Consider the following 24,145-nt stretch of genomic DNA (forward strand, 5'->3'; position numbering starts at 1 on the left):
GATCCATAGGTCCCGATGAGTTCCAACAGCATCTCCCTAAAACTGGATGCAGAATTCTGTCTATGATGCATTTTTAGGGGAAGAGGTCCACAGGTTTCAGGAGATTTTCCAAGGGTATAAAAATCCAATAAATGCAGTGAAGTACTAATCTATGATCTTAAAACTAGAAACAAGGAGCTGCTGGTTTCCCAAACATATGCAGAGCAGTATCTGATAAGAAATATTATTACATATTATTGGAGATATTTCCATGTAAGAAGAAGAAAAAATGCTCTCTAGAGAACACCCCTAAATCTCTTTTCCTCCTATGGCTCTATCCCAGGAACTATGACTCAACAGCTACACTCTCAGTCTTTGCAGGTAGACATCCAAATCCAGGCATGGAAGGGGCTGGATGTCCAACCCCCCATGCACTCACTGATGCCGGGCCTGGCTCTCTCCAGGGTATTTCCAAACCTGTACTTGCAAGAGGCTCTCCCTGAGGCTTCTAGCTACATGCAGCTCCTTCATGGTTCTGCCAGGTGCAAACCACAAGGGGCCTGCAGGCTTTGCTGAGCAAGCCATATATTCTGCATATATTCTGGTATCGCTGGGAGAGTGTATCTCTGTTTACAGCTAAACCCCTCTGCCTGTAGCCAGGACTTGCTGGCTTCTTTGGTCAGCTCGGTAATTTTGAAGATCACCATGTCCTCTGGAATCTCAAGGAAGCACGCATCTGATGATCCCATCTTCCCAGGATGGACGCCGGGTGCTGGGAGGCCCCAGCTGGCCTGCACAGGGCATCTGGCCCACGGAGCCCTCACCTTATATCAAGGGCCCGGGTGCAGGCGCACGTACCGATCTGGGCCGAGTGAGCCCTCCTGGCCATGTTCTTGGCCCGCACGGCCTCCTTGATGCGGTCCACCTCCTGCTGGTAGCGCTTGCGGTCCCGCATGGCATTCTCCTTGGCCTCCTTCAGCGCGCTCTCCAGCGCCTTCACGCGCTCGGCCGTGGCGCGCAGGCGCTTCTCCAGCTTGGGCAGCTCACAGCGCAGGTCTGCATTGTCCCGGACCAGCTGCAGGGAAGGAAGAGGTGGGGAGTTAGCGGAAGGGGAGGCAGGAGCAGCAGACCCCGTGCTGGGGGCTGAGAAGGCCACAGAGGAGCAGTTAGAACCGCCACCCCCTGCCAGGTTGTTCTGGAAAGTGCGTAAGACCATAAACTCTGGGAGCACCCGAGGGGAATAAAAATCCAACATCCCGAGACTCAGATTTGCCAAACACAGTATTCACAGTTTGGAGAAAGTGGAGAGGGGAGTAGGCTAGAATTAGAAGCCATTTCCAACTGTGGGAAACATTCAGGCTTGGGTGGGATTTGCTTCCTCTTTTGTTTGAGGGGTGAGGGGGAACTTGCAGGAGAAAATTGACTACTCCGATGTGAAAGCTAAGAAACGTGAAGCCAGTTCAGACATGCTCTATGAAAGGCATTCATGTTCTAGAGCTCTCTGAAGGCCTCCTTCAGAGAGGACCACGCTGTCCACACCAGCACAAGGTTTGGAATGTACCCAGGGTCTAAGTAACTCAGGAATACTGCTCATTCTTTATGATCTAAGACTCTCAATTCAGAAGGAACAGACTCACCCTAGGTGAAGGATGGGCCAAAAGCCAGTTCTGTTCTCTCCTGGTCATCTGACCAGGTACGAGTCATTCAACCACCATGAAGTCCACATACCACATAAAAGGGCCATTGTGGGAATGCAAGTGGGTCAGGAAAAGCTCTGAAAATCAGGAGTGCTATATGGGTTGAACTATTGCTAGGTCCACACCTGTTTTCTTTACCCCTGTCTCCCCACCCAGTCCCAGCCCCAGTGCCTGGTACAGAGTAGGTTTTTAATAAATATCCACTGAATTCATGAATAAAATAATTAATGAACTTCAGAGCTCCATTTCAAGTGCCCAGCAGTTTCTGCTTTTCTGTTTCTCATCAACAATTTGCTTGAATGACTTCAACCACGTTGAATCTGTCATACTCCCTTTGGGCGAAAGTGCCATCATGAGTAACGTTGAAGAGCATGTAACAAGTCAAAGAGCAATGACATCCCCTAGAGTATGTGGTCCATTGCAAAGCTGAACCACTTTTTTCAGATCCCAAATCTTGAGGATTTAGGGGAAACCATCATGAACATTTCTGCATTTAAACAGAAAGGAGAGGGCCAAGAGGAAGGGGACATGTGTACACCTATGGCTCATTCATGTTGATGTATGACAGAAACCAGCACAATACTGTAAAGCAATTATCTTTCAATTAAAAGCAAAATTTAAAAAATAAACAGAAAGGAGACAAACAACCTGCCTAAATCATCAGGGTTTGGACATGGGTATTGCTCTCTGTCGCTCTAAACAAACTCCGGGGTGTCTCGGGAACCTGAGAGGATGCCCAAGAAACAGAGCAGAGCTGGTGCCAGCCCCAGTTCTCCCACTTGTGGGATGGAGCCAGTGGCTTCCCCTCCTAGTCTGTTTCTCGTCTCTAGAAACAGGAAGCCTGAACCAGCTCAGTGTCCTCTGCTTCGTGTTCTGTGGAGTCTTTGGGTCTACAGAGTGTCCTCAAAAGCATCACGGGACACACCGGGGCCAGCTGGGCTCAGAGGCTGGAAAGGGAGGCAGAATGAAAAGACACGACTGAACACCCTGCTCCCCAAACCCCAGAGAGCTCACACACAATTCTTTATATTTGGATTCCTTCAAAGAAAGTATTTTATAGACAAAGGAAGTCACTGAAGACTAAGTTCAAGGTCCCTTCTGACACTGATGCTCTGGGGACGCTGTAGTCCTTTCCCCTTCCGTATCAGAGCGCCTTCCTCGGGGGAGCCAAATGCAGCGAGTCTCCTTTCCAGGGGAGAAGAAGCAGTGGCAGGCTGGCACAGCCCTCCTACCTGTTTGTGAACCTTGGTGAGTTGCTCCAGGTTATTCTCCAGGAAGGAAATTTTCTGCTTCTGGGCAGCACTGCCTCCTCCATCATCACTGTCCAGCTCTACACTCTGTATCAACACAAGGGGTCAGGAGAATCAGCCTCCAAACTGCCCACCCGCAGCCCCAGCATCATGTGGAAGAGCCATTCTAAATATCCCTGGGAAGAAATCCCCGATCCTACTAAAGGTTTATTCTGAAAATGAAAATAGAGGTTCTAGAAGTTGAGACTCAACAGTGTTCCCAATTAATTCCCTTTATTGGTATCAAACATTCTATTTTTTAGATAGCTGACCAAAAATACTGCAATCTACTTTTGAAAGATACAGATTAGATACAGTTCTCTTTGTGAATATACCTCTCCCTTGCAGGTAGGTGAACAGACACTTTTCTTTTCAAAAGGAAGTGTTTCAAAATTCATTAAGAAGAACTAATGGGAAAACATAAGCCCAAGACCTAAATTTGATTTCAAAACATCACAAGTGAGATAATGAGTCATCAAGCTGCAGGAAAGTGTCTGTGGTCCCACTGGGCAGTCTCCATGGTCTCTGCTTGTCCCTTCAGCTTTCAATTACATCAAATTATTTAATGAATCCATCCCAGACCAGTCAGGCCATCTGTGTGCTGTGCTGGATTGACACTCAAAATTTATCAGATCTTGAGATTAACAAAAGCACTGTTCTCCCAACACTTCCAAGCTGAGTGGCCACATAAGTTAGGAAATACATGTACAAACACATCCTGGAGTCTAAAAATGGCAAAGCATGCTTATTTTGTCTGATTACAAAAGATATCATCACTCTTTCTGAGAGGTGGTGGCCATACGAGCATCTCAAACCTGTCTCCTGGGTCTCAATCTAGGGCTCTTAAACTCAGAAGGTTTGTTAAAACTCAGATTGATGGGCCCCACCCAAGTCTTTAGTCTGGTCCCAAGCTCTAGGGCTTTCCCTAATAGCTCAGTTGGTAAAGAATCTGCCTGCAATGCAGGAGACCCCAGTTCGATTCCTGGGTCAGGAAGATCCACTGGAGAAGGGATAGGCTACCCACTTCTGTATTCTGGCTTGGAGAATTCAATGGACTGTATAGTCCATGGGGTTGCAAAGAGTCGGACCCAACTGAGCGACTTTCACTGACCCAAGTCTCTGAGTCAGTGGATCCAGGGTGGGTCTGAGAACCTGCACATCCAGCAAGTTCTTATGTGATGCGAGTGCTGCTGGCCAGGTGACCACACTTTGGAACCACTGGTCTAAGAGCAGATCCTCCCTAGAGAGTCTTACATCCTGAAATCTGGTCCCAAGCTCTGCATCCTCCTTGGAATACTTCCTCCCCCAAGCTGAGTCTTTTCAGTTCTTATCATAATCTCCCTAGTCTCTGTCTTCATCACCCCTGCTCTGGCCTCTCTTTACTCCCCAGTCCAGGTCCTCTGATCATTTCTATGTTGATGATTGTGGTCACTACCTACCTTCCTGATCCCTGCCACTCAGGCCTTGAAATCTCCCATCATTCTCCACTCTCTTTCCTTATTTTGATTTCCAGCCCTCCAAACTCACTAGAATCATGCTGCCAAGTGCCAAGGCAAATCCATGCTCTGAACCTCATCTGGACACTCCCACCACTGCTCAGCATCCTTTTGCTTATCTCCAGCAAATCCCTCACAGCTGCCCCAGCCTCCTCCAGCCTCCATGGCCTCCCCATTCTCTTCTTCCTTCTCCACATTAACTGAGAAAGTCAGAGTCGTTGAATGTATCTTTTCCCCTGTCATATATTTCCCTACTAATGTCTGGTTTCTCCACTTCTCCTCTCTGGGAAAGTGTGTCCCTTCCATTTACCAAGCCATATATACTCTTCTATGCCATCAATTCGGAGAAGGCAGTGGCACCCCACTCCAGTACTCTTGCCTGGAAAATCCCATGGATGGAGGAGCCTGAAGTCGACTGAGCGACTTCACTTTCACTTTTCACTTTCATGCATTGGAGAAGGAAATGGCAACCCACTCCAGTGTTCTTGCCTGGAGAATCCCAGGGACAGGGGAGCCTGGTGGGCTGCCGTCTATGGGGTCGCACAGAGTCAGACACGACTGAAGTGACTTAGCAGCAGCAGCAGCATGCTATCAATTCTATCTTCTCAGATCTGACCCTATCAATCACCTCCTCTTTTTTTTCCCTTAAATAATATACTTCATCTCTTTTCCCTGGCTCCTGCACACAGACCCCCATGCACACACTTAAATACACCTCTGTCCATCCTATTACCTCTGGGTTTGCTGACTGCTCCTCATCCATCGCTTTTTCAAAAGCCTCCTTGCTGCTTCTCCCTCCTCCCTCCTGAGACCTCTACTAGCTGCTCTGGGGGTTCACCATTTGGCAATTCCCCAAGATCACCACTGCATGTGGCACAAAATGCTCAGACTCAGAAGTCACACCGACCTGGATTTCAGTCCTATCTCTGGTTCTCCCCAGCTCTGTGATCTCAGGTCAGCGGAGCCCATTTCCACAACCATAAAACAGAACACAAAGGACCAATTACGTGGCTGCTGGGGACAGGAGGCAAGACATGGGATGTTAAAGTGCTTCATACACTCTGGCCCAGCCCCTCACAGCCTCCTAGCAGGGAAACAGGAGGGTCTAACCCCTGGCATTTCCAGGTTCCTGGCATCATTCACCAGGCTAAGGGCCAGGCTGTCTATTGAGAGCCCTCTGGGTCTTCCCTGCGTCACTCAGAGGTTTTCACACTGCAACCAGATAAATATGTGTTCCTTTGAAATAAAGGCCAAGGAAAGGATGATAGCTTCCTTTCACTAAGAACGAAAAGTCAGATGGAAAAATGTTCCCAAGTATTTTTCCCCCCTCTGGCACATTCTTTTAATCACATTCTCTGGTATGAAGTAATTTTTAAGCATCACCAGCTAGGATTTAAGCAAGTGATAATGATTTAAGCAACTGAAAATGATTCTTCTGGCCAACTTTTCGTTTCTCCTCAATCCCATTCACATGAATTAGAACTCACCTTTTTAACCCGCGCAGTCAGATCCTGGACAAAGAGTTTACGGAGGTTGTGCAGAGTCTGCAGTTCTCGAGACTGGAAGAGAAGATCGTTAAAACACCACTTAAATGAAGGCACACGGTTTATGACACCATTGGCACCAGACCACCAACCCCAGATGCCTCCACGAAGCTCTGCAAGCCGCCGGTCAAGGCCATGGGGCCCTCCGCTTCCTGTGACCTGCCCACCCTCGTGCTCCCCCCTTCCACCTGGCATCTTCCCAGGGCTACCCCAAGGTACAGAGCCTGGGAACTCAAACAAAGATATGGAAACTACACCAAAGCCTGCTCATTTGCTCTGTTTTAAGTAGAACATTTTCCTCCCTTTAACCACGAAAACTTGCAAGCTTTCTCATAAAAATTCCTAGTGAGCTATGTTATAACAGAATGGACTCTTTTTTCACTCTAATTTATTGGTGTACACAAAATGCCAACAAGTTTTAATGAAAAGTTAGCCGCAATTTCTCCCACCCGAGCCGACCAACATTTTTCATGTTTCCACACCCCTCTGGCCCTGATCCATAATACGCTTTTTTTGCCTCACATCACTGAGCTAATGGACATTCTACCTGGTGACCCTGGGCAAAGTATCTAACCTTCCTGTGCTTTCTTATCTGTAACATGAGGATAAAAACAGTAGTTGCCTCATAGTTGTTGTTATCAAGATTAAATGAGATTATTCTTATAAAACTCTTACAACAGTTTCTGGCACATAGTAAGTGTTCAATAAATATTAGCTAGTATTACTTTATTGATGCATCATAGTTGGCAGCTATTTCATTAGGCTTTTACTGTTTCCTTTTGTTGTTGCTATAATTTTCCTCTAGTTAACTTCTTGGGAGCATTTTTTTCCCCCTTAATTCTGGATTATTTTCTACTAATGAACACTTAGGAATTAGATTGCTAAGACAAAGGTCTGAGTCAAACCTGGTGCCCTCTGTTAACAGAGTCAGAAAACCTAAATGTTTCCTTCCACTTAAGTCTCCATGTATTCACCACAAGACCTACAACCAGTTCTGTGAAAAATATTTTCCTATGAGGAGAGAAATACACTCGCATTTGTATTTTTCAATTTGTTAAAATTGACCTACTCTCACACAGAGTGTCAAGGGATGGAACTAACAGAAGCTCACAGAAAAAAGGACAAAACAGGCTCCAAACAGGAGGGTCTAACCCCTGGCATTTCCAGGTTCCTGGCATCATTCACCAGGCTAAGGGCCAGGCTATAGAATAAAGGTTCTATATTAATTTTAGGTCTTATTACTGGGTCCAATTCCATAATAGTGCTGAAATAAAAAGCAACTAAAGTCAATTGCCTTCTCAGATGAGGCAAATTACTTTCTGCGGGAGGCCCAGTGGGCCTGCTGTTGGGAACGCCCTGCACAGTGCATGTCTGGGGCGGAGCCGCCAGCTAGCAGATGAGGGCGTGGCGGGGACAGCTCCACGCTGTTAGTGACACCGCCACGCTGTCTGCGCCTCTGTCCCAGGGAGCTCAATCCTGGCCCTCTGCTCTGCGAGCTCTCCTTCCTGCTTCAGGTAGTTGATTAATGACTGAACTATAATCACAGAAAATACTTGCCATGAAAAACACCACCACCCCACAGGGAAATGAGAAGAGAAGACCTAGCTGCCTTGTCAAAGGGCCAGGCGATTCTTCAGGGGCAAACACCACACAGTCCAGAGTCCTGAGCTTGGTGACTCTCTCATTCTCGTTCGATTTTGGGTAACTTCTATAAACAGTTTAACACAGGCAGTTCAGACCTTGGAGATGGTTGATAAGCCACACATGTATGCCTAGGCAACTCCCATTTGGCTTCCTGGGGCCGTGAATTGTCCTCCATCACGTGCATTATTTCTTCCTCCACCCTGACTGCTTTCCTTCAGGTCTCTCCCAGCACAGGTGTTGCCCTCCGTGTAAAAGTCAGGGCTCAGCTTCCTGTCACGGTGAGGGTGGGACCCGAGCGGTGGAGACACAAGGTTTACCAACACAGAAGGAGGAAGGGTCCAGCCCCAGAGTCCACACAAAGTGTCCTGCTAAAGCCAGAGGGCTGCCTGGGGTCCCAGAGACGTCCCCACTGGCCGGCTGGCCTTCCCAAATGTCGCCCCTGGAGTGGGCTTTACAGACCTTGGTCCCTCGTGGCAGGTCCCACCCTGACCTTTCCCAGACACTCCAGGAGGCAGAGCAGCTTGAGCTGAGGATCAGGAAGGGTCAGCCAAAGACAGTGAGCCACCTCTGAGGAACACTGACAGCGTGGGGAGGATGTGATGGAAGGATAAGTAGTAACACCCGTGTCTAGACTGGCACAGACTGCGGAGCTCCAGTGTGGGGACTGAAATGTTCGTGTGTGATGCGTGTGTGTGTACATGGACGGAGAGCGAGAGCTCATGGGAGGCTGTATTGGTGAGTCTGTCCACGTGTGAGGGACTGAGTGTCTGAGTGTGTGTATGGTGTGGGGGTGGGGGTGGGGAATGGATGCAAGGGTAGGAATGTGGGTGTGGCAGGGAGAACCAGTGTATCTGAGGAGGCTAGTGAGGAAAAGGTGTTGTTAAAAACATATTCAAGCAAATTCTCTGGTGGTCCAGTGGTTAGGACAGCACGCTTCCATTGCAGGGGGCACAGGCTCAATTCTTGGTTGGGGAACTAAGATTCCACAAGCTGAGCACACACACACACACTCCCCCAAAAAACGAAAAAAAGAAAGAAATGCATTCAAGAGAGCAAAATAACATGCTCACATGTAAGTATAAAAGAGAGAAAGCTTGTGAGTCTGGGAGGTCTGTGAGTGGACGTGAGAGGGTTGTGAGAGTGAATGAGCAGAAGTGAGAGTATGCCAGTAGAGTATGTGGATGGTCATGGGTGTCTGTGCATGTGTGTGTCAGCATGCGATGGGGATGTGCTGAGTGTGTAAGCTTGTGAGTGGATGAATACAGGCATGAGCATGTGATAGTGGGGACCTGTGGGTGTGAGTGTATGTGAAGACATGTGAGTGAGTGAGAACAAGCAATTATGCCCAAGTGTGGGTGAGACCATGAGAGGGAGAGAGGTAAACAGTGAGTTTCTAGGTGTGAGCAGGAAAGGTGTGCTAGGTGACGGACTGTGAGAGAGAGCACGTGAGTGTAAAGAAGATATGGAAATACTGACCTCCGGCTGGTGGGAATATAGGAACATTTTAATGGTCAATATTTTTCTGAATTGTTATAAACTATCTATGATTGTGAGTATCACTTCTCCAGGAAAACAGACACAGATAAAGCAACTTCATGGCTTCATTTCCGTTTCCCCTCCAGCCGCTCTGTCCACTGTCTTCACCAGGCTCAAGAGGCCCAACTTCTCTCAACAGTCATTCTACTTCTGTTCTGAACAATTTGTGCCCTTTGAGCCCCCATCCACCCTTGAGGAGTAGCCAACTCTCACCCAGGGGCCCGAGCACAGCCTCAGGTCCAGCCCTGATCAATCACCTGCTTCCAGTCTGGGGTCACCGAATTCCTGGATTCTGGTTCAGTCCTGCAATAGCTCACATGACGTATGGATGGAACCAGTATGCTTGCCTATATCTAAGCAATATGTCATGTGCAATGACTGGATGTGTTTTCACCAGATTTAGAAACTATGTCGGGATGTCTGTCTTCTAACACAGGCTGTATGGCACTTTGAAGGGCTCTTGAGAGCCCTTGGCACCAGGCAGCCACCCCCAAGGGCAAATAAAACAGAAGCAGACCAGGAGACAAACCCAATGAATTCAGATGTAGGACAGAGCAAAGCAACCAGGGTCTCACATGGCAAGCCCTTCCTCCACAGGGAAGTGGACCTGCCACTCCTCCGCCACAAACCCTGCAGGTCTCAAGGCCGAATCTGGCCTGGCTCCCCTTCTGTCTTGACCTCTCTGTGCCTGCCTCCTACCACCTCTCCTCTTGGCCACAGACAGACTGATCTCCCTGCTATTCCCCAAATGTGGGTCGTGGGCTGACCTCAGGGCCTTGGCACAGGCTCCTCCTCCAGATATCCCCACGGCTCCTTCATTTTCCTATTTAAGTTCCTGCTCAAATGTTACTTCCCAGTGGGGCCTCCCCCAGCCAGTATCCTGTGCCCCTTCTATAACCATCTAATGGAGACAACGATCTACCTCCTTATTGTTCACTGTCTGTCTTCCCCAAGTGAAGGACAGCTTCACAAGGGACACCCTCTTCTCTGTTGTGTATTGATGCAACCCAAGCACCTAAAAAAAACAGTCCTTAGCAGGTGCTCAACAAATATCCACTGATTGTTAAATGGAAGTAAGCACAATGTACAAGAGGCAGCAAAACTGCAGACACTGAGTTGAGTTTAAATCTCATCAGGACTCCAGGGTTACACTCCTAAGGATGGCTGGATGGTTAGTCACTGTGCCAAGACCTGGGGAATAAATTCTACAGCTTTCATGTTTCCATAGGAAGTTTTATGTTTAAAATGATACTCAAGAAAGGCATGCACAGATAAAATTTTAGAAGAAACAAATTCAAAAGATCATAAACTAATCTGGTCTTTGAGACTAAAATGAGTTGGGAAACACGTCAACATACCACTGTCTCCTCCAGCCCTTTGAGGTCCTCTCTGGCTTGCTCCCTTTTATCATTGAGCAATCTATAAAACAGAAAGGAACCATGAACCACCAAAGGGGCATCAGAGATTTTCACAGACACCATGCATCTGCAGATAAATCAACAAAACAAACCAACTCACCAACTCAGGGTCTGTTCTTAAATTGGCCCAACCTAACCTGAATATCTGGAGAAGGCAATGGCACCCCACTCCAGTACTCTTGCCTGGAAAATCCCATGGATGGAGGAGCCTGGTGGGCTGCAGTCCATGGGGTCGCTACGAGTCGGACAGGACTGAGCAACTTCACTTTCACTTTTCACTTTCATGCATTGGAGGAGGAAATGGCAACCCACTCCAGTGTTCTTGCCTGGAGAATCCCAGGGACGGGGGAGCCTGGTGGGCTGCTGTCTATAGGGTCGCACAGAGTCGGACACGACTGAAGCGACTTAGCAGCAGCAGCAACCTGAATATCTTGGTACCTGAATCACCAGTGTGGACTGGCAGAGATTTCATGGGGATGAGAGAAAATAGAGGAAATATTTAAAGCGTACTCACAAGAGCTTTTCCAGTTTCATTTCTCTCTCTTGGTCCTCTATTTTCAGCTTGTTATAATCAGAACTGAGCTTCTCCTGTTCTAGTTGCAGTTTCTGATTCAAACTGAAATGAGAGGAAACAGCAACGCATTCCACATCACCCTGAGAGTCTGAGTCATGCGACTGAAGACATAATTCTGTTCCAAGCCCATTAGCTCTGTGCAATAAAGGTGACAATTCTGGGGGATTTTGAGAGATCAGAGAACAACCTCACAGCTTCCTCCCTGCCCAAGTGAAAACTAATTTCTGGGAACATCTAAGAGGCATGAAACATAAGGCTTTAAGAATGTATTTATAGCTGGCTTATGCAAGAGCTCTGGAAAGGAAAAAAAATGAAATGGGAAAGGGGCCAAAATTTTAAAACAGGAAAAGAGAGCCCAGTAAGAATTCTTTTTCTGCCCCACAGATGGTACGCATGCACTCCTGGAACCTCATCTGGCTACTCTGACCTTCCCTTCCTCTCTGGTCTGGTGCTCTGAAAACATCTCCCAAGTCCAACTCCCTGGCTGACATAGGGACCATTCTGCTCTGTGAGGTCTTTGGGTGGGGGAGGAGGGGGAAGCGGGGCAGTGGTCAGAGAGAGGATACACAAAGTAAGTCTGGGCTGCTGCAAAAAAGAAACTCACCACCTGGATGGGAACGCTGGGTCATTTTATGTACCTCAGTCCTTGCCAGGTAGTGCTAGTGGTAAAGAATCCACCTGCCAATGCAGGAGATATAAGAGGCGCAGTCTGGATCCCTGGGTTGGGGAGATCCCCTGGAGGAGGGCATGGCAACCCACTCCAGTGTTCTTGCCTGGAGAATCCCAGGGACGGGGGAGCCTGGTGGGCTGCCGTCTATGGGCTCACACAGAGTCGGACACGACTGAAGTGACTTAGCAGCAGCAGCACCAGAATAACAAATAAAAGCCGTGCTTACAGGCGAAGGCACAACCTGAGAGGGAGCATGGGGTGGCCCGAAAGGAGAGAGACAGTGCTAAGTGCTTTCCTAGGCAGACTGCACAGAGTCTACCCATGGCGTCATTTACACTTTTGCTTTTAAAATGCAAATGTGCGATACAAGCAAAGAGATTTGGATCAGTAGTCTGGAGAATAACTCCAACTCCAGTTTGATTCCTGTTTAACAGTATGACCTTAAGGAAATCATTTAGCTTTGATTCTGTATAGAAATCTTGTTTCTTCATCTATATAAAAACAGAAAGGAGGGAGCCTTTAGTCTAGACTGGGGCGGAGGACATGGGGGCATGGAATGAACTGTATTTCAATATATTTCAATATAACTGGTTTTCTTTGTTTTCTTCTTTTATTTGAGACACGCAAACACATTGTTCTGCAAAGGGACTCACTGTGCAAAAATGATAAGAATCCTCAGGAGAGGATCCTAAAGGTGCCTCTCAGCCTGGGGACTTGTGTTGATGATATGGGAAGGTGAGAGGAGTGGGGAGGGGTCGTTACTGAGAAGGGGGGTGTTCAGCAGCAGCTGCAATAGAATGGCCTTGAGAAGGTGTCACTGGAGCCCAGCTGCAATGATGTCCTCGAGCGCAGACACACAACAGCGTGGGTCCCTAAGAGTCCACGTGTGACCTGGTGGCTCCAGGTTGTACAGACACAGGTATGTGTTGGTCGAGGAGGCAGCAGGAGCTGACAGTCTCCTCTGGAGCATTTATTAACCCAGCAGATCCCCCGAGTCGGACCAAATCAGTTTTTTTCACACTCTCATAGGAACTCATCCCCACCTACAGGGGCACATGTCTGTCCATGTGAGTCACCAATGTGTCCTGCTCTGCAGGGCACCAGGCAGGGCAGCTGGGCCAACCTGCCACCTGCCCACCAGAGCCCCCAGAGGTTGGACTCCAGATGAGGAACAGACCTCAGAAGCATCACAACCCAGCTTCCTGTGACACCAGGGCGGAGCCCAGCGCCCACAGGGCAGGGAAAGCAGAGACCTGGGCTAGACGCTATGTCCCTCCAGGCTGGCACAAGGCCTGTGCCCGCCTCCATGCCCTGCGAGTCCCCTGGGGCAACTCACTCCCGAATCTCATCGATGATTTTCTGCTTCTCCTCAATTTCATCCCGGAGTCTGGACAGCTGCTTCTGATGAGCTTCCCGGTGACTCTCCATCTGCTGCTCCAGAGCCTTCTGCAACCCAGGCCAGGGAAATGTGTCAGCTGCTGCTGGTTCTCAGCCCACGCTGTGCCAAGACTGGGTCACTACCTCCTATCCCACCTCCCTCAGCTGTCAGATCCCCACACCAGGGCCCAGGACCTACCCTGCTTTATAGGGACAACAATATCCAAGGACCTGTTAGAAAATTGAGTAGTTCCCATGGGCAAATGACCATATTTCATGAGGAAAGGGTTTGCCTCTGACCTTCCACAGCTCACCTGAGCCACACAGCTTCTCTCACCAGGTCACCCTGAGGTCACTTACCTCTTACTACCTGGTTGACCTCAGGCCATGGCACCTCTCTGAGCTGCACTTCCCCACCAGTAAAATGTTAATAATCTCTCGACCCTGTCCACTGCATGGATTTATGATGATGCTCCAAGCAGACCTTTCCACCAAAGTGATGTGAACCCAGGAGAGGCCCAGCCAGGTGAGGCAGGGTTGTTGGCTGAACAGCATGGCATCACTTCAACTATGGGACTCACACCCAGTGGAGCTTGGAACCGGTTTGTCAAAAACTATTCCAGGTGGCTCTAGTGGTAAAGAACCCACCTGCCAATGCAGGGGACACAAGAAACGAGGGATCAATCCCTGGGTCGGAAAGATCCCCTGGAGAAGGAAATGGCGACCCACTTCAGTATCCTTGCCTGGAAAATTCCATGGGCAGAGGAGCCTGGCAGGCTATAGTCCATGGGGTCACAAAGAGTTGGACATGACTGAGCAAATAAGCGTGTGCATACATGCACACACACACACAATCAAAAGTTCAACATTTTCTCCTATCTCATTTTATCCACCTAAAACCCTTATTTCCCAATCTTCTTTCCCACATTTCCATTTCTGTTTAAAATGTGACCAAAATAAAGACCCCTGTGTTTGAGATGAAAATTCAAATTGAGGGTATTTCTTTAAAAGATAGAGGGGAGGTGCTTCCTTCCATTCAAAAGAGGGGTGACTGTTTCTGCAGAGGCTGTGACAGCTGGCCAGCATGGCTACTGGAAGGTGCACTCTCTCCCTCTTGCTCATGAGCAGGAAGATAAATGTACTGATGCAATGCAATTATTGTCTGCAGACATCTCAGCGGGCCTGGACACCTGCATGTCCATCTCACTTCTAAGTCCAGCCACCCTCTGAGAGCAGCTCTGATGCCCAGCCCCAGCCCCGCCCCCCTCCTTCCTACCTCACCTACACATCTTGGAAAGGAGCTGGATTTTCCCAGATGAAGGAAATCCAGTCCCAAGGCGTGCGGGGCTCCTGGAAAGGGCTGCATACACACCTTCATTTCCTCAGCATCCTGCAGCCGGGTCAGATGCTCCTTTTCCTTATCCTGGAAGCTGACTTCATGCATTTTTTCTGTTTTGAATTTTAAAGGATAATGAAAAAGATTTAACTGGCAGGATTCCCATCCAAAAGTAAAAATTAAAAAAAAAAAAAAAAAACACAACAGAAAGGAATATGGTGAAACATCAGCTTATCTCACCAAGGTACCACCATGGAATAAAGGAACATGCCTCTGAAGGGGGACTTCATGAATGTCACTCTCAGATACCCTGCACACCTCAGGACTTCCAGCTTGTTAAATCAAGGCTGATCTCTCCAGGGAGACTGTGGAAGTCCTCCAGGGAGAAGGGCGATTGGAGGGGACATGTGATCCAGGAGCAGTCATGCTGTACCTGACGGGGCTGCCACTCCATGCCCTCAGAGGACTGCTCCCCACCAGGCCTGGTGAGCCGCTCCTGCATAAACGTGCATGGTCACCGACAATGCTCTCTGCAAATATTAGTGGTATTTGGATTCCTGCCACTATTAGAGTTTCAGAAAGAGCTAATTTACCTCCCATGGGTATTCTCTAAGAATCTGGAGCAGGAAAATAATCTAGGGACAAGCGCAAAGAAAATAGAAACGTAAAATAACTCTCTCCAGACTAAGCAGGAAGTCCACGCTGTGTATTGGGGGCATGGTGCTATGTGATACCCCTCTGGGGAGGGGGCATCAGCCCCACCCTCCTCTTGGTCAGTGGTCTCACCAAGCCCAGTGGACCATGGGCAGCCTCAGGTGGAGGGTTTCAAAAGGGTTTCCGACAGTGACATTCAAGTCCTTAAGTATTCTCTCCATTCTGTTTCACTTTATTTCAGTGTCAACTACAAATTGGCACTTGCCAAGGGCATTTGCCATCTGCCTCTGCAGAGACTGAACCCTGTGTTGCTGCAGCTGTTGACCTTCGACACGCCCTGAAGGGAGCTCAGGGTGGAGAAATGAGGCATTTTGTGTTCCAAGGAAACCGGTGGAATGGGGTTTTAGATAGATATTTTCAGGAACTGATTTCATGATCCCAATCCTTGCATCTCCTCATATCTAGAAAAGCACTAAATACCTTCATGGTGAAACTTAGCTCCTCGTGGCCAGCAGAAAACCTTATGTAAGATAAGTGCCTGATTATGTGAACTCCCCCTTCACCAAAATCATATATATTGACCTTCCCACACTACCTTGTTGGAGCACTTTCTCAGAGCTATCTGAGGTGCTATCTCCTGGGCTGCAGTCCTCATCTTGCCCCAAATAAAACTTAACTGGCAACTTTCACGTTATGCATCTTTTTTAGTGGACATCAGCTACTCTTGCTCTGATTTTGTTTCCATTCAGTGGCACCACTGCAGAAGCCATTGACCAGAGGGAAAGCTGCTTTTCTATGTCAGCTTTTGGGTAGAGCGTTCTATTCCCAACATCCCTCATCTCATAAAGAAAACCTTACAAGGTCATAGTGGGGGTGGGTGTGTTATCCTTTTTTGTTAATTTACATTGCCATTTGAAGCAAAATGTATTTACTGAGCAAACAGACAATACAACAATAAATAAAAAAGGATAGCATTGTCACCAATCCTGTTACCCTACTAAAACCATGTTCCCTTCAAATATTAATTTTATAGGCCTTCAAACATAAGTATCCAGTGATTTTTAAATGTTATAACCACAGTAAAGATAAAATTACATACTATGATGTTAAATCTAATGCATTGTAAATACTGTTGCTTGGTCTTCATGTATTTCATCTCCAAGATGAAAAAAAACCCTATTCTTTTAAACCACATACCATAGTTCATTTAACTGCTGGACATTTAGGTGATTTCCTTTTTTCCCACTAATATAAACAATGAATTCTCGAGAATTCTGCAACAAATATTTGAGATTTGAGGAGTAAAAGGTATGAAAAGTGTTAGCATAATTAATATGTATTTTCAAAGTGCTTCCCAAAGGGATTTTACCAGCTTTCTTTGCAACTCATAAGATCTGTATTCCCGTTTCACCACAACACATACATCATTAATCCTATCCTGGTTTCTACATTTCCAGTCATTTCTCTCGAATCTCTTCTATTTATTCATATTTATTGAATATGATATGAATATGAATATGAATATTGAATAGGCTGGAGGTCTGGGGCTGGAATAAGGTAGAACTTGATTTTGGAATCCTCCCTTGGGATACAGCACAGTGGTCAGCCTTGAACAGGCTAAGGTTTAGCCCCTCGGTCAATGAACGGAGCCACAATTCTTAATTAGGATTAAGGATAGTGACAATGAAGCTGGAGATGCACAGAACCAGAGAAGCATCTGGCAGGTTGAATGGACAGGCCTTGGTGACAGAGTGGAGGCAGGAGGTGAAGAAGGGAGAGGATTCTGACTTGGGCAGCAGGGTGGACTGAGGGAAAATGCAGAGAAGCAGGTAAAGGATGGGGGCAGTCTTCTAGATGGTTCTCTACCCTCTACCCCACTCCAATTAGGCCACTGTTTTCACTAGACATACAAATGGTTTAATTGAGCAAAAGTAAACATCAAGAGTCCAGCCAACTATAGTGTGTCTGATTCAGGCCAATCGCTGGACACCTACAAAGTGGTCGATTGCTCACCTTGGGCTCGGAGCTTGGCCAGCTCTTCACTGAGCGAGTCCTGGGACTCTTCAAGCTGTCTCCTCTTCTGCTCCATGTTCTGCATGTAGTCCGTCAGGGATTTGATCTTGGCTTCGTGCTTTAAACGAGCAAACAGAAAGGGGCTATGAATGACGAGCGAGTGATTATCCTGGCTTGTCCAGGACTGTCCAACAGGAAAACGCAACAGAAGAGGAGTTCTTGACTCCTCTGTTCGAGTCCCAACAGCCAAGTGCCAATTCCGCCCTTGGCTTGGAATCTGGGACCACAGACTAAGTCTTCTTCTTCCCATGAGCTTCTCTGCCTCATCCCCCTGCGCGTGGCTTTCCTTACCATGTCCTTCCTTACCATCTATTAAATAGAAATACCAAACCCCAGGCTGGTTTTCTGCTTTGTAAAAAACAGAGTCTGCTGGAAAGAAAGGGGCTGGAAAAGTGTCAAGGCTGCGGGCTTCATTCTTTGAACCTGCACCTTTGGATTTCTTCTTTGGAACTCCAGTATTATGTCTTTACACTTTCTGCCTTTCAAGCACAGCAATTCCTATTTCAGAGGCTTTGTTTCTTTTTCCTCTCCCTAGGAAGCTCTCCCCAACACCCTGCCAGACATGGGCCTGGCTGGATCCTTCTTACTTGGGCCCCAACATTTTCTTATAGCACCTAACTTCTATTTGATTCATCTATTTTTTTTTCTACTTGTTAGCTCCATGAAAGCATAGAGTTAATATATAATAATGGAGCGAAGGAATAAATGAATGAATGAGAGCTTGTGACTAAACAGGAACAGTAGTCACCTCGAGGCAGATGGAAATATGCAGACACCTCCTCCCCCATATCTACATGGATCATATTTAGGCAGGAGGACCCTGGAGATGGAGCTCTAATGTAATGAAATAACCTCTGGGAAATGGGACTTTGTTGGAGCAGATATTTTATAAGCATAGCTTTTGGTGACAAGGATGAGTATAAACAAAGGAGATAATAGCATTTTAGCTGGAAATATTTTGTCAGGTTCCTTAGATCATGTCAGAAAATAAAGAAACAAGGTTTTTCTTACTTTTGAACCCCAGGCAACAATGACTAAATCTTTGGTTTTGTGTAAATTGTGGCAGAGTACAAAATAGCACCTAAGGGAAAACTGTATTTGTTCCTAATGCAGAAAGCACTGTCTAACCACGGTTATTCTTTAACCCCAAACCATCCTAATATTTTTCAGTCCAATCTCACACACCCTGAGTGTGTGTCACCTTAACATCTTGGCAACTGGGGCCCCAATCCTGGGCCTGACACTTCAGAGCACCCCACTGGGCAGTCCTCTGGCTGTACCCCAGTCTACCGAGCAAAGTTCTATGCCAAGGGAGCGTGCCCACTTGGAACCCACATCCTCTTCTAGATCACAGTGAGTCTGGAAAACTAGAAACTTGTTACTCTAATGACCCTGAGGTCACCCCCAGGAGCAGCAGTGCAGCTTCCATCATCCATTTACATAGGTTACAGCTGACACAGTTTCACAGCTCCATCAACTCATAGAACGTGTGGAAGGGGCCTGACTTGGATGTGGAGGCTGATGTGTCCAGATGGAAGGAAAGACAGAGGGCTTTGGGCCGCAGGGCCTCTGTCTGTGCGTTTGCATTGGCCTTCAAATGTTAGGGACAGAGTGCTTCAGAAGCACATGCTCTCAGAGTAACAGGTGACCTGGAAATCAGACCTGAAGTGTACTATGCCCTAATGTTTATTGTTCTTCTTCTCAATTTTCATAAATTATAAAAATGTCAAAGAGTCCAGCAAATCCAGAAAAAGTAGTATAAATTTCACCCATAAACCACTCTATCAACTACTTTCCCCCTATATTCCTGGTCTTATCTATATAAATGCATATTTTATCAAGTTGCAAGGTATAGCATAGATCTGTCACTCAGCATTTCCATTTTTATTTAACTTTATATAATTATACTTTCCAAATGACTAGGTTGCATACATTTTTGGTAAGAGCTGCATAATATCCTTTCATGTAACTTTATGTTATTAGTCTCTCTATAAATAGTTGCCTATTTTATTTTATTAAAATGAAAGTAATACTGCAATCAACATCTTCCATGTAAGTGCTAATATTTTAATCAGGGAATGATAATACCATATGAAATGAAAAATTTTCACTTTCATTACCAATGAAAAATGCTATAAGTGAAATTACTGGCCAAAGTATACTTACGTTTTTATGGGTTTTGATTCCCAAGGTGCTTTCCAAAGGGACTGACCAAATTATACTTTTCTCAACAATGTATATAAATTTCACTATTACACACTAGCATTGACTAATCTCTTCAACGCTTCTTTGCTTACTATGTTATTTATAAAATGGAAACCTGATGCTTTAATTTGCATCTCTTAAATGATTACAGTAGGAGACGAGGCTGGAGATGGTTGTATGATGACACATTCCTATGTTTAAAAGCATACAGGATGAAGTATGCTTTCATCTGCTCCTCAGCACTGTCAGATGTGCCGTTACACGCTGGTATCTGCTCTCCCCAAATGACTTTAGCTATGTTAATGCCTGGACTGAGGCAGTGTGCAGCACAGACTGGACCACTCACAGAGGCCTCAGCCCCAAACACCAGCCTCAGGTGCAGGGGCAGACCAGAAACAAGGCTGCAGTTTTCTGAAACCACCATGCTAAACTGAAAATGCTTCCTAACGGACAGAAGAGTACCTTATCACTGGGGCTTGAAAATCCCTTCAAGGCTTTGAGTTCCCACACAAAGGTTTGAGTTCCAGCTCTGCCTTTCACTGGCTATATGAGTCTGGACAGTATATTTAATCTTTCAAGTCTCATTCTCCTTATCTAAAAAGCAAGGACAGTCATAACACCTGCCTATCAGAATTCTTCTAAAGATCAAGTGAGAGAATGCAGGTAAAGCGCTTAACAGTATATAGGGCACTGTAAGCACTCAGTAAAATGCTTCCTGCTACTGCTATACTGGTAGTGGCGGCAGTTTCTGCTGTCCCATATTAAACCGGATCTGTGGTAGAGACTAAAAGATCGAAGAGTGCTGCCTTAGCAGAGAGGTGTTTTAGATGCCACCCAATCTTTTCCACTTTTCCAGGGAAGCCTGGCATGCAGCAATCGATGGGGTGGCAAAGAGTCGGGTATGACTGACCACTGAACTGGACTGAATCTTTTCCACTCATTATACATCACTATCTATCCTACCTACCTACCTACCTTATTTATAAATAGCTAGATAAAGATATGTAGACACATCCATTAAAAAAAAAGACTAAAGGTAATTCATGTAATTTGTACGACTAAACCTAGCCTTAAGAATAAGCCTGGCCGGTTACTGCCTGGGAGGCCATGGATACGTTCATCAGTTGTCCCTATTAGGTACCATCAGCCTCAGTAAGAGCGTGGAGGAAACAGATTTCCAGAGCACAAGGGTGTGACATGGTGAACAAAGGGGTGGCCTACCTGGGAGATGAGCAGCTGGCAGGCTGCCAGCTCCCGCTCGCTGGCATTCATCTTCCTGTTGGAGTCCATCTGGGCGCTCTCGAGCTGTTTGCTGCGGTTCACCAGAGATTTGACCTCCGACTTCATCTTGCTGATGTACAGTCGGGCCATGGTGAATTCCTCTTCAATGACTCCGTTCACATCTGCCAACTGAGCACAGGAGGGAACCACTCAATGACGCCTACGATTAGCAGAGGTTCACAGGGCCCTGAAACCTGTCCATGGGGATGTCTGTGGATTTCTGGGTTAAGAATCCCTAATCACAGGACCACAAGCTGAGAACCAGAAGTTGAAATATAGGTTCAATCCCACATTCTCTGAAACCTTGGATAAAACTTCAATTAGTATAATCTTCAATTAACCAGGCTTTTCATTACAATTGATTTTCTAGAATGAAAGAGATGGTATCAGTAGAAAAAGATATTGAAATTGTAAAAAGAGATAACTTTGAAGAGGTGTTCCTTACATTTCTGGAAGGGCAGCAAAACCCAGTGTTCCTAAAGGTGATCCTGAGTCCCAAAAGAAATCATTCAAAACTTCAGTTATGTTCTCTACAGTCTGTTATCCAGAGAAACAGCAGTCTAAGAGCTTGAACATGTTTCTATAAGCAAAGGTTGAAGTACAGAGGATTCTCTATATAGTTCTCAATTAAAGAATCTAATGAACAGGAACGTGCTATCACCAGAAACACCTCTGGATGAAAGTCTTCCTGCATGACTTCTCATTATCACCAATGTTTCCTTGCCCCTGCATGCCTGCCCCATCCAAGCACACAGGAATCTCGCTTAGTTAAGATCACCTGAGAATAACAGTTTAAATTCACCTTTAGAAGACAAGATTCTGACAACCAGAATTCTTGCCCCATCTCATATTTGTTGTCTAATTTTCAGAGCTCTACAGGATACAAATAATGTAGCAAGATACTTGGGATAGAAACCCATTTGCTGAGATGCGGAGATAGCCTTGAGGAGCAAAGTAACTGCGAATATTTTGTTTAACCACCAGAGGGCATCCTAGCACCTCAGGAGAATACAAGAGCCCTCTCCAGTACCCATCCCACAAACAGAGGCTTCAGTTATTCTAAGACAGTGATTCCAACTCTTTTTTTGATGTTTCATAATACACTCCATCTGCCCACTTTTGTCATTATTGCTGTCATTAACTCATCGTATGACTATTTTTTTCAGTAAACATTTAAGAGCTAGGAACACGGAGTGGTCTATCAACCCTGAAAATTGGCAGCAGGTAAAAAGTACACTGGACAGGGCTGAATGCCTGTAATCTGGTGTCAACCTTCCCCTAAAAATTCCCCAACAATGTTGCTAAATGTATCAGGGTCTACCAACACAATGCAGAGTCCAGGTTCACAGCAAGAAAATCCACAAGTATCAACATCTGACTCCATCTTACTTGAACAGAAGCCAAAGTGAAAGTCACTCAGTCACGTCTGACCCTCTGCAACCCCACAGACAATACAGTCCATGGAACTCTCCAGGCCAGAATACTGGAGTGGGTAGCCATTCCCTTCTCCAGGGGATCTTCCAAACCCAGAGATCAAATCCAGGTCTCCCGCATTGCAGGCGGATTCTTTACCAGCTAAGCAACCAGGGAAGCCCCTTACTTTAATGGAGGTTCTCAATAATCAGTTACATTTCTGACTGCCAGTGATTTGCCTACCAATACCAGTCATTACACTCCTTTCATAATCCAGTATCATGGAGGTAACAGATGAGAAAAGCCCACAATCTTTAAGTTCAGTTTTATCCTCATGCCTTGGTGATTGGTCCAACATGGTACAGAGATGAGAAACTCATTCTTTAGCCTGACCAAGTGTGCCCTGTGTATTGTCTTTCTGTATAAGGGTAAGAGGACATCCAGCTCTTTTGTGTGGAATTCACAACCTATACCAGCTCCTGGGGGTGAGAACATTGCTGAACCGAGTTAGGGTGTCGTGGGAAGGGAGCAAACACCTCCTCCTCTAAGACGTTCTTCAGCTGAGGGCACGTTGTGTTCTATGCCCAGGTGACATCTGAATTGGAGATGAGTAGAAAAAAAAAATTACAAAAATGGGCATTCTCCAAAGTGAGAACTGGGTATTTCTTCCCTCAAACCAGAACCATAACTTCTGAAGCCATACTTATTCTAGGAGGTCAAAAAGGAGATTTTGAATCTACGGCTGATGGAAAAAAAAACAAAACAAAACAGCACTCCAAGCAAATATTAACTGCAAGGTTTCTTACCACTTACGAGCTCATATATGTAGTCATATAAGTTCAGAGTTTTTAGTAATTCCAGTATACTGTTATTTTAAAAAGAAGAATCAGAGTTTGCTGCTGTAGGATTATTTAATAACTCTCCTCTGGGTCTGACAGTGACTGAAACGTATGTACTAGACCATGAGGCCCAGTGTGGATGGCTAATTCAGCAGAAGAGACTGCCTCCCCTTCCATCTTGCCTGTATAGGACTCACCCTCACCCACGTGTCTGGAGCATACTGCAGTCACCCAAGGTGCCGTTTCTGGGCCAAGTAAAAGGCAAGTGAAGTGACTGTTCACATTCTAAGACCTAAAAAGTCGTTTGTGGTTGCTATTTAGTCACTCAATTGTGTCCAACTCTTTTAGTGACCTCATGGACCACAGCCCGCCTGGCTCCTCTGTCCATGGGATTCTTCAGGCAAGAATACAGGAGTGGGTTGCAATTTCCTTCTCCAGAGGATCTTCCCAATTCAGGGATCGAACCCCCGTCTCCTGTGTCTCCTGCATTGCAGGGAGACTCTTTACTGCTTGAGCCATCAATGAAGCCCTACAAAGTCATAATGGGAATTAAAAAATCCTTATTAGAAAAAGCGTCTAGAAATGTCAGTTTTATTTACAAGTGCAGCACAGAGCCAAGGCATGATAAAGTTGCTTCCAAGAGGCTGAGGAGCAGGAGGGGAATGAAGAAGCAAGCCCTCTTGGAGGTGAGGGCCCCAGCCACCATTCTGTGGGGACTGGAACTCACACCCTAGCCCCAGCAGACCCCAGGCTGTGCTGAAGAAGTTGATGAGAAGGGAGCTATCAGTGATGAAGGCTGACTTCAGGCCCAGGATCCAGAACGGTTTTATCTGCATCTCTGGTCCATCCACAGCCAGGTCCCTCATGGAGGTGGGGCCCAGGGTCTCTGTCACCTGCTTGAATTTCTTCACCTCCATCTCAGCTAGACCTGAGGTTGGAAGAAAACTAGGCAGCTAATCCAATCCATTTCGTTTACTCAACCTCAACTTGTTATTCTGCTTGTGCCTAGAAATCTGGAAATCTCTGCCTTAAAGAAAAATCGGTGACATTGGAACATGAAAAGAAGAGGCTCACTAATAAACCTAGATGAAGTCAACACCAGGCTCATCTTGTCATTTGC

General features: G+C 46.4%; 1 protein-coding gene across 3 annotated transcripts in view; it reads right to left on the reverse strand.

The window, feature by feature from the left end:
• The window catches only part of KIF5C (kinesin family member 5C), a 159,491-nt gene that overhangs the window by 18,500 nt on the left and 116,846 nt on the right, over positions 1-24,145 (reverse strand). For 2 of the 3 annotated variants that reach the window (XM_005202465.5, XM_010802009.4), the window contains exons 16-24: positions 20,714-20,902; positions 17,228-17,345; positions 14,597-14,673; positions 13,184-13,293; positions 11,118-11,219; positions 10,544-10,604; positions 5,949-6,020; positions 2,909-3,013; positions 838-1,054 (exon numbers count right to left, since the gene is read on the reverse strand). In XM_005202465.5, the coding sequence (XP_005202522.1) occupies positions 838-1,054; positions 2,909-3,013; positions 5,949-6,020; positions 10,544-10,604; positions 11,118-11,219; positions 13,184-13,293; positions 14,597-14,673; positions 17,228-17,345; positions 20,714-20,902 (1,051 nt within the window). Of the gene's footprint in view, positions 1-837; positions 1,055-2,908; positions 3,014-5,948; positions 6,021-10,543; positions 10,605-11,117; positions 11,220-13,183; positions 13,294-14,596; positions 14,674-17,227; positions 17,346-20,713; positions 20,903-24,124; positions 24,129-24,145 lie in introns of all 3 variants that reach the window. The other variant, NM_001076127.2, reaches the window with a different exon arrangement.

This window comes from Bos taurus, chromosome 2, assembly GCF_002263795.3.
Source record: "Bos taurus isolate L1 Dominette 01449 registration number 42190680 breed Hereford chromosome 2, ARS-UCD2.0, whole genome shotgun sequence".
NCBI lineage: Eukaryota > Metazoa > Chordata > Mammalia > Artiodactyla > Bovidae > Bos > Bos taurus.